This window comes from Bison bison, unplaced genomic scaffold, assembly GCF_000754665.1.
Source record: "Bison bison bison isolate TAMUID 2011002044 unplaced genomic scaffold, Bison_UMD1.0 scf7180017864306, whole genome shotgun sequence".
NCBI lineage: Eukaryota > Metazoa > Chordata > Mammalia > Artiodactyla > Bovidae > Bison > Bison bison.
In genome coordinates, this window is record NW_011494878.1 from 584,550 (window position 1) to 595,240 (window position 10,691).

At 55.3% G+C, this 10,691-nt stretch overlaps 1 protein-coding gene across 1 annotated transcript in view; it reads left to right on the forward strand.

Moving 5' to 3' along the window:
* RET (ret proto-oncogene) overlaps nt 1–10,262 on the forward strand; it is a 31,678-nt gene extending 21,416 nt beyond the window's left edge. Inside the window, exons 12-19 of the mRNA XM_010852026.1 lie at nt 553–700; nt 2,086–2,193; nt 3,388–3,602; nt 3,685–3,807; nt 5,920–5,990; nt 7,244–7,381; nt 8,436–8,535; nt 9,993–10,262. Coding sequence (XP_010850328.1) covers nt 553–700; nt 2,086–2,193; nt 3,388–3,602; nt 3,685–3,807; nt 5,920–5,990; nt 7,244–7,381; nt 8,436–8,535; nt 9,993–10,172 — 1,083 coding nt within the window. The 3' untranslated portion in view covers nt 10,173–10,262. The remainder of the gene's footprint in view (nt 1–552; nt 701–2,085; nt 2,194–3,387; nt 3,603–3,684; nt 3,808–5,919; nt 5,991–7,243; nt 7,382–8,435; nt 8,536–9,992) is intronic.
* The last annotated feature ends 429 nt before the right edge of the window (nt 10,263–10,691 follow it).

Genomic DNA, 10,691 nt, shown 5'->3' on the forward strand with positions numbered 1-10,691 from the left:
GGCTGCCACACCAGAAAGGTGTCCTTGACACTCCCACCTGTAGCTGGGAGTCCAGGGCTGGTAGGCATCTGGGGCCACAGGTGCCGCTCGAGTTCTCTTTGAAGTCCTGGAGCCCGGGCCGCTGTCAATGCCTGATGTCCAAAGCAGAGGAGGCGCCATGAGGCTTGGGCCTGACTCCTGGGGAAGAGGCTGTGCTCCCCTGTGAGCACTGGGTGCTGAGTAAACCCTGAGTCCCTCACTGGAGATACCAGGCCCTGGGCCTGGGGTGGCCCAGGGCATCTACAGTAGATGGAGGCCAGTGAGGGTATGAGCATACGGAGTCCAGCCGGTCTGTGGCAACACCTGCCTTCCTGTCGGGGGGACGCATCTTGTCATGGCACCTCAGGACTTGACTGTGGGGTCTTGCCCTTGGACATGGTGACTGTCACCTGTCACTTCAGGTGACAGTCGGTCATCTGCACACTGGAGCTTGTCTGCCGGCTCTTGCCTTCTTCCTTTCCTCTTACCTTCACCATCTCTCTTCTCTCTCTTCTTCTTTCACACCCAATGTAGGAGGATCCCAAGTGGGAATTCCCTCGGAAGAACTTGGTGCTTGGAAAAACTCTGGGAGAAGGCGAATTTGGAAAAGTGGTCAAGGCCACAGCCTTCCGGCTGAAAGGCAAAGCGGGGTACACGACTGTGGCTGTGAAGATGCTGAAAGGTACCTGACTGGGAAGTACACAGAGGGGGCTCTGCCAGTCACACCTGCGGGGGCCCCAGCGGGTGGATGAAGCCCTAGTGACAGCCAGGACTCTGGCAGTCAGCCTGCTGCCTCCTGAAGAACCAATCCCCCACCCCTGCTCTTCTTGAGCGGCTGCAGTCTAGGGACCCCCCACCACGGATGATGTGGGCTGGTGTGGTCCCTGGCGAAGCGGGGTAAGGCATTCCTCCCTTGAAAGCTTCCAGAGCTTTGGGTAAAGATCGGAGTTGAAAAGCCCTTTAGTTCAAAACTGACAGCTCTCCCCACCCCAGTCTGCCGCATTTATTCCTTTCGCCAAGCGTCCACTGAAGTCCTGGTGAACAGACCACCTGTAAGGACTGGCCCCTGCCCCCCGGGGCCCTGCCTTGCCCAGTCCCCCACTGGCCCTTAGCGGGCAAGCACTGCTCCAGTCTTGGCACAAGCTGGGTGTCTTCACTGCTGCTTCTCGGCAGGGACTGGGTAGCCGGTCCTCTGCCATGGCCCAGCTCTGGCTCAGCTGGACCAACTGAGGGCCCAGCGGCCATGTGGTGGGCACATTTTGGGCACACTGATCTTCAGCAGTTGGGGAGCCATGCAGTGCCGGGTACTTCTGTGTACTTACCCAGGCCCTCAGACTGGGGTCACCCCTTGCCTGTGAGACCCCAGGCCCTAAGAGGGCCCAGTGAGACTGGCCCTGGGTCACCTACGTGTGGTCCAAATGCCCCATCTCCCAGCTGTCTTCTCATTTCCAGACAAGTCTATAGCCAGAGGTGGTGGCACAGCTGGGCAGTGGGATGTGGGGCCATGACCCAGGAGAATGGTTTGGCCAGGAGACCTCCACACCCAAGCTCCTGAGCACAACTCTGTCTGCCCTTGGGACTCACATGCTCAGTGTGGTGAGAGGACTTCCGTGAAGTCTCATGGCCTTCACCTTTCTCCAGGGCCTCACACCCCCATTGCCAAGTGCTTGGTCAGCAGGTGTTTGGGGACACCAGGGAGTCCCTTTACCTCCCCAGAAGGGTTAATGGAGGGGTGTCTTTGTGCACCACTGTCTTTGAGAGATGGTGATTGCAGGGAAATAATGCCATTTGCGTGCATAGCCCAGCCCAGAAGGCTTTCCATGGAAAGATCTGCTCACATGAAAGTGTGCTCCTCCAGTTCTTACTCCCTGGAGGCACTTGAGGCCCCTGTTGACCCTCCATGGGCTGAGAGTAGCCCCAAGCAGTGAAGTCCTGGCAGGCCTCAGTCTGAACCTGGGTAGGATGTCTGGGAAGGAGACGAGTCTGTGTAGACCCCTCGTGTGCGTCTGTGACCCAGCAAGGTGGTAGCAGGGGCTTTGCAACCCGCTTTGTTTCTGTGCGTTTCAGAGAATGCCTCCCCAAGCGAGCTGCGGGACCTGCTATCAGAGTTCAACCTCCTGAAGCAGGTCAACCACCCGCAAGTCATCAAGCTGTACGGGGCCTGCAGCCAGGACGGTAAGAGCGGCCGGGGCCTAGCAGCTGCTGGGCACAGGCCAGGGGCTCCGGGCCTCTGCATTCTGCATTCTCCCTCTTCCCCATCCTTTTCTTCTCTGGCCCCTGTCCTCTCTCTTGCCGGAAGCACGGTCTCTGACTCTGGCCCTTGCCTGGAACTTGTGTGTCAGTGGACCATGAGGGGAGCCACAGGAGCGTTCCCTGGGCCTTCCAGGGCTGCCGTGAGGTCTCTGGCGACATCCTGGTTGTCAGCACCCTGCCCCAGGCCAAGCGCCTAAGACGGGGAAGTCCAGAGACGAGCAGTGTCTCCTGGGCACCTACTGGGAACTAGATATGCCATAACCTCCAGGTGATTTCAGCCCCACCCCAGCTTGGGGTGGCAAAGGCAGCATCACCATTTTTCACATAAGAGCATCTTGCTCTACTGGTCTTCCAAAACTGCTTTGCCACCCTGGGGGCCTCTCACTTTGTGTGTGTGTGCACATGTGTGTGGGGTGTGAGGGAGACGGGAGGCCGACAGGGAGAGAGCAGCAGGGACACCGGTCAGCACCAATAGCACTCAGGGCCGGGCCTCGGGCAGGACTGCGGCCCAAGAGCAGGCAGGGCAGGGAGAGGGTGGCCACGGGCAGTCCAGAACCTCTGCCTCCATCAGCCGTCCCCAGGTAATAGTATGGCAAGACCAGGGGTACAGAAAGGCCTGACATCTGTGCAGCAGCGGTTATCTCCCAGGGCAGCTCCAAATGCAGTGACTGCTTGCCCTGGGCACCCAGGAAAGAGGTTGTGGTCAACCGTCCAGGCAGCTGGCTTTGGAATCCAAAGCCCCTGCAAGATAGAGGAGCTTCCCAAGTGGCACTAGTAATAAAGAACCTGCTTGCCAGTGCAGGAAACGTTAAAGACGTGGGTTCAATCCCTGGGTTGGGAAGATCCCTTGGAGGGGGACGTGGCAACCCACTCCATTATTCTTGCCTGGAAAATCCCACGGACGAGGAACCTGGCGGGCTATAGTCTGCAGGGTCACAAAGAGTCAGACACGGCTGAAGCAACATAGCGCTGCAAGGTGGAGAGCAGAGTGATGTGAGAGTGAGCTGGGGCTTGAGTCCTCAGGCTGCCGGAAGTGACTGCCGCATGCTGGCCCAACTTCTGCCTGCCCAGGGCCACCTAGGCAGCCAGCCCACATACCTACCACTCTGCCCCCAGGGCCACTGCTCCTTATCGTGGAGTATGCCAAGTACGGCTCCCTGCGGGGCTTCCTCCGAGAGAGCCGCAAGGCGGGGCCTGGCTACGTGGGCAGCGGGGGCAGCCGCAATTCCAGTTACCTGGACAACCCGGAGGAGCGGGCCCTGACCATGGGCGACCTCATCTCCTTTGCCTGGCAGATCTCACGAGGGATGCAGTACCTGGCTGAGATGAAGGTGCGTGCCACCCCAGCCCTGCGCCCTGTCTGCCGGTGATGGGCCCGGGTTTCAGGGGTCCCTGCTGTTGTCTTCCCCACAGCTTGTCCATCGGGACTTGGCAGCCAGAAACGTCCTGGTAGCTGAGGGCCGCAGGATGAAGATCTCAGATTTTGGTCTGTCCCGAGATGTTTATGAAGAGGATTCCTATGTGAAGAGGAGCAAGGTACCAGGTCCTGGGGTGTGTTGGCCTGAGGGCAGAGGGCAGTGGTCAGGGTGCCCACGGGGTGGGGACAGATTTTAATCTGAAGAAGATAAAGCAGGTTTTTAGAGTGTAAACTTCCAGTCCACATCCCCTAACTCTTCCCTAGTCCTGGGTCTCCAGAGACCCAGAGCAGGACTCAGTCCTGAGCCTGTTCCTTCTCTTCCTCACAGCCACACGTGCTGTTTCGGAGCTGCCTGCTGGGGAGCGGGGTTCCTGCAGCTTCTCTTGCTTTTCATCACTATCACTTCTAAAGGTCACCTACCACTGCAGAAATAACAGTCTTCTTGTCTGCAGTTGTTCCTCTCACTGCTGCAGAGTGAAGGTCACTGTTTTACTCTGTGTAACTTTAGTCCTTCGCTTGGGGAAAAAAAATGAATTAAACCCAAGCTTGCTAGTCATTCTTCACAGAAGGGGATGAACCACTTTACAGCAGGGTATGCTCCTGGTCCAAGGGCCTAGGAAGCGCTGACTAAGCGAGTTTGGAAGGCGATCAAGAGGGTCCTGGAGACAAAGTCCGGAGTCGCAGGGTAGAGATTTGGGAAGCTTTTTTCCAAGTCACTGAAACAGGTGGTTCGGGCCCCTTCTTGGAAAACCTGGTTCCCTGGTGTGGTCCCCTTCCCTGTGACATTGGTCTTGACTGTCTTGATGCTGTTATTCTCTCAACCCCTCTCCAGTAGCTTCCCTGTGACAGACTAGACAGGGTAGATCATAGGCCCCCTCAAAACACACAGCTAAGCTGGCATTCAGAACAGATGCTGCTCAAAAAGAAAAACACAGAAAGCCACGACATACACTTCAGCTTTGTTCTGAGGGACAAGAGAAGCCCAGGTGGTCCCGGGGCTGTGAGGATGACGTTTGATTTCTTGTTGGGTTTCCGTTGTGATAGCACATCTTAGAAGTGCTGAAGGGGAAGTGGAGAGGGGTGCTCTGTACCCCATGGAGGGGGGTGGATGGAACTTCCTGTTGATGCACTGGTCCTCGGGAAGGCCCTGTGTCACCCAGCAAGGAAGCACAAGGTGCCCAAACTCGGCCCCTGAGAGTACAGCCTGCGGGTGGCATTGTTAGAAACACACACCCTCGAAGCAGTCACATTTCATGTAGGGTATGAATCCTAAATAGTACTTTTTTAAAAAAGGAATTATAATAAATGCATTAAAATCCAAAGCAAATGCCTTTTTTAAAATTGATTTGTGCCTTGAGGCTGACCTATTTGTTGTTGTTTAATCAATCAGTCATGTCCAACTCTTTGCAACCCATGGACTGTAGCCCAGCAGGATCCTCTGTCCATGAAATTCTCCAGGCAAGAATACTGGAGTGGGATGCCATTTCCTCCTCCAGGGGATTTTCCTGACCCACAGATCAAACCCGCATCTCCTGCACTTCAGGTGGATTCTTTACCACTGAGCCACCAGGAAAGCCACCTGATCTATTTGTACCAAAAAGCTCTTTCTTAAGTTGCATTAGAGAGGATTTGTTAGGTTGAACCCCAACCTCTCCATGGTGGAGGGCAGTCTTTCAGAGGATGCTAAAAGGGCCCTGGGATAAAATAAGCGGGAAAAACCAGACTCAAGACACTCACACTGATTTCTTCCCTCAGAGCTTCTCAGAAGGGCCTTTAGTGTGTTCATTTGTGTCAGAAATTGCCAAGGTGGAAACACTGGATGTCGGTTTCCCAAACTCCTTCACCCTCAGATATCAGGGGAGATCTCGATGGAAGTGCTTCCAGCCTACGCACTGGGCAGCACTCAGGGTGCCCCTGATCTCCCCAGAAGTGGCCACAGTGGGGCCTGGCTTGCACTCAGCATCAGTTCCTTGGGAAGTGGTGCGTGACCAGCACGCCTTGTACAGCTGTGGGCAGGCCGACTGGCTCCCTCCAGTGTCTCAGCCAAGCTTTGGAAGGTGGGGCTGGGACGCCAGCCCCTGTGAGGCTGTGCTGCTGGTCTGCACCCAGGAACACACTGGAGTCATTACTCAGCATCCCCTCAGAGCTGAAACAGCCTGAGACATGCCCCCCCACACCAGGTCCCAGGATCTCAGAGCAACATTAATGCCTTTCTTTGACTCCCTCCTTAGGGTCGGATCCCAGTCAAGTGGATGGCCATTGAGTCCCTCTTCGATCATATCTATACCACCCAGAGTGATGTGTGAGTCTGGATGTTGCCTTCCTGGGGTGGAGGTTACACGTATGCACCTGTCTGGGCAGCTCCGCTGGGGAACAGAGCTGCCCTGAGTGCCTGTCAACTCATTCCAACCGTCCAGAATGACCTCCCCAAACTCGGGGGCTGCGGGTGGGGGAGCTTTGTGTACTCACACAGCAGATGGCAAGGGCCCAGGCAGTAGTCCTGAGTGCCACCGTGGAATGCATGAGGGCGTGAGCCATGGCTGCAGACCCTGTCGCCTGCCCCGCCTCCCCTGCCCTCTCTTTGGACATCTCACTGACACACAGTCCCAGCCAAACGGTCCCCTCTCTGTGGGCCTGAGTATGAGCTGGCTTCAAGCAGGTCCCCGGGGACTTGTCCCCACCCAGAGACAAGTTTAGGGTGGGGTGACCTTGAGTGGGTTTCCGGTACCCCAAGCTGCTCCAAGACCAAAACTCAGTCTTTCAAGTCCAACTATATTCTCGATAGTTTTCAAAACCACAACAGACTTGTTTCCAAATGTTCTGCTGTAAACAGCCGTGCATGTTTTGAATAAGGTAGGCTGTGAAAAGGCAATTCTTTACAGTTTTAACAGCTGTGTTCTGATTACCAAGCTGACTGTAAAACAACTGGAAATGCAGGGGAGAGCGTAACGAAGACTAAAAGTCACTGGGACCCCACCATCCCTAAATAACTCGGCCCAGCCCTCACAGGCCTTGCCTAGATTTGTCTGTGACATGCAGGTATATATTCTTAATTACTGTAAGCGGGCTTGTGTGATAATGCTGTTTTGTCCCCACTTCACAGTAAATTTTCCCTCGCAGTTAGGTATTTTCCCGTTGCAGTGTTTTTTCCTTCTAACATCTTATGAAAATTTCCAAGCACACAGAAAAAGTGAAGGGGTTTTGCAGAGTGCCCCCAGCGCCCCACAGCCTTGGTTCCACCTGCTTTTCACTGTGCTCGTTTGCATTCCCTGATGCTACAGAGCTTGACCTCGGGTCAGCCACCTGCCCCTTCTGGGTGTGGGGGCTGAGCTTGGGCAGCAGCTTGTCGGGGGGTCAGGGAGGGGCAGGCAGACACCTGGTCCCATCTCCATTCCACTTTCATCTGTCTGGTCAGCCCAGGCTGAAACCGTGGGCACTTGGACCAATCTCAGTACGGGGAACTCGGGTCCTGTTGCTGCTCGGGGAGGGGATATCTGGGGTGCTGAGGGCACCAGAGACCCAGTGCAGCCACTCATTGGCCCTCTGGTTCTGCAGGTGGTCCTTTGGCGTTCTGCTGTGGGAGATTGTGACCCTGGGCGGCAACCCCTACCCTGGGATTCCTCCAGAGCGGCTCTTCAACCTTCTGAAGACAGGCTACCGGATGGAGAGGCCGGACAACTGCAGCGAGGAGATGTGAGCATGCTTTCTCTGGTCCAGCCTCCCCAGACACTGACGCTCCGGGCTTTGGCAGAGTGGGGTCACCTGCACTCATCCTTTCCCGCTGCTGGGCAGCCCTGGGTGCCAGCCCCAGGCGGACTGGGCAGCTGGAAGCGACAGGCTGAGACAAAAGCACAGAAAACCACCCTTGGGCATGATGGCAGATGCTGGGGACCCAGATTCCACTGGGGGCTGGGTGGGCCTCCTGGGGGGCACTTACAAGGCTGAGGGGGAGCAGGACCCCAGGAGAGGTGGTGGAAGGATGAGGGGGTGCTTCAGACTGAGGGAGCAGCCTCAGTCCAAGGCTGAAGACCTGTCCCAGGGTGCTTGGGGAGGGGAAGGTAATTCAGAATGGCCCCAGGGGTGCATACAGGGGAGCACCCAAGTGGAGACACCAAGGCAGCCAAAGAGCAGGCAGGTGGCGCCTGGACTTCAGCTCAAGGGCACCAGAATTCTCTCATCAAATGGTGGTTCCATCAGATGATCCTTGAAGGATAGGTGGAGAACACATGAGAGGGGGTCGTCCGTGGGCGAAAACACACTGGTCCATTCATTCTACAAGATCTGTCATGCACCTGCCATGTGCCTGGCTCGGGGCTGTGGGAGTGCAAGGGTGAGTAGGTGCTGCTTCCCTGGGCACCCTGGACTGGCAAGCACAGGCCCAGCACTCACCCACAGGGTGGCCCCTGCAGCCCTGCCAGAGCCCCAGGGGAGGGAGGGAGGTGCAAGACAGAGTGTGCTTGGCAGGTGTTTGTGTTCATACCCAGTTCATCCTTCATAAGGGTTTTAAGGACTGACATTTCTGCAGTAGCTGCCATAGTGAGCATGGCTGGACCACAGCGCCAGACACTGAGCCCCTGCTGACCCGTCATACCCTGGCCCAACTCAGAGGACGATGTCAGTGACACAGGAACAGCCTTGGGGTTTGGGAACACAGCCTCTGGGGCCCAGGGTGCACTGTACTGGGTGTGGTGGCTGTGACTGGGCAATCCTTGCTGGATTGTCACCACCCACCTGTTTGTCCCACCAGGTACAATCTGATGCTGCAGTGCTGGAAGCAGGAACCAGACAAGAGGCCAGTGTTTGCCGACATCAGCAAAGACCTGGATAAGATGATGGTTAAGAGCAGAGTGAGTACCCAGAGCCAATCCCTGGTGCCGCCTCCCTCATCCCGGTTCGTGGAATTCCCAGTGCAAAGGCAGAGTGCGGCTGTGCAGAGTGAGATGGTCATGTCTCCAGGTGGGGAGAGTGGGGGGCGGGCACGAGCCTTTATCCTTCATCCAGGCCTCTTGGACTTCTAGGACTTTTACCTTGACACTTAGGAAGAGCCCTTCCACAGACAGGGGTGGGAAGAAGATGTTCCAAAGCCGAACAAAATTATTTTCAATAATGGAACTTGAAAAAGTAGGGTTGGAATGAATGTGTCCTAAATTCAGATTCTATGAAGGGTCCGGCTAGAGGTGGGAAGTGAAAGGAGCAGTGGAAACTGTGACAAACAGCAGCCCCCCAGCTGCCTCTGAAGGACCTCTCACCATAGACACATGTAACCTGTAGGAATATGAGCGCCAGGGCTTTTGAATTTTCAGGGATGTTTATGTTTCCCAGTTTTTATAGCAATTTCCAAAAGCTCAGTGTGGGCCAAACAACGTATCCGTGTGCCTCCAGTTTACAACTCTAGGTGATGGAGGAAGTCAACAGTTTCCACTAATATTGATTGGGCAATGGGCCGCCTCCCTTATTCTGCCTTAGATGCTGGGGATACAGGTAAAGAAAATAGACACAGACCTTGCTTGCCCTCTGGTGGTTTCATCCTTACATTAACACAGTTACTGAAAGTTGTCATTTCTCCAAACATGGAAAGCAAGATGCATGGACTGGGCCCCTTGGAATAAAACCCAACCTCAGTGTATCGTTTGGGCAAATCCTATGATTCACCCTAAACAGAGGTAATAGCTGATGCCTACAGACAGCTTTCCTAGAACAATGCTGAGAACCAGCCAGAAACACACTGAAAGCATTCTTGACACCTTTAACCAGGGCAGTGGAAGTAGCTGGTCCTCACAAATCATCCTGCTTGGGAGTGGAAGCCTCTAGCAGCGTCTTATCCAAAACCCACACCGATGACTCAGATTTCTCCGTCCTGACTTGATGTTGGAGATGGCAGGAGTGCCTGGAGGGAAGCCGGAAAGTGTGGAGCAGACGGGGAATGTGTCTTGGCCTTCCCACATGAGTCATGGGGCTGCAATCCCAGAGCCTCAGGTTTTATAAACAGGCCCGTTCTCCAGTGCCGGGGCTGGTGCCCCCAGCGCTGCAGAGAGAGGACCAGGACAATGAATGAACACCTTTCTGCCTCCAAGGAGGTGATTCTCTGCGATGAGGACCACAGAGCAGGGCCGGATGAGGCAGAGGCTGGGGGAACTCAGTTCTGGCAACCCTGGCCAGGGGCTCAGATCTCGCGAGAAGTTGATAGGTGCAGGGTGGGACTCGGCTGGGGCTTCTGCTCTCAGGCAGGGTGTGGGTGGGGGCTGGGGTGGGCGTGTCCAGCAGTGGCCCGCTCCAGGGGTGACCAGCTGTCTCTCCCTTCCAGGACTACCTGGACCTGGCTGCGTCCACCCCATCTGATTCCCTGCTGTATGACGACGGCCTGTCGGAGGAGGAGACGCCCCTGGTGGACTGTAATAACGCTCCCCTCCCTCGCACCCTCCCCTCCACGTGGATTGAAAACAAACTCTATGGTAGAATTTCACATGCATTTACTAGATTCTAGTCACGTTGTTCCTGCTCTCTGCACTGTCCTTACTCTCTGTAATGCTTTTTAAGAGTTTCTGGTTTGAATGAAACCAAAGTCTGCTCTGAACCTTTTTGTTTGTAAATGTCTGACTTTGCATCCGTTTACATTCAGGCATTTTTTTTTTACAACTGTGTTTTTTTTAAAGGATGTGAAAATATGTGTGATGACCACATTGCCCAGCAGCTTAAGATGTTAGAGGAGAGGGCGGGGCAGAACTCTCAGGGGCTATTGAGAAATGATGACTCAATCATTTCCAGGGTGGGGATATAGTCATGGTACTTCTAATTTAACTACTGGGGTACATTTTCCTGACCTGGGGAGGCATTTAATCTAGAAAGGCGGAACCAGCACTACCCTGCCTGCACGGAGAACACAGCCAGCATCCCCCCAGGCTCTGTCTGGGTGAGTGGGGGTGGGGGGGCTTGGAGGCCACCCAGTGCTGGGGACCACCATTGGCTGGGGGGACACACACAGACTACTGTTTTCACATCCTTT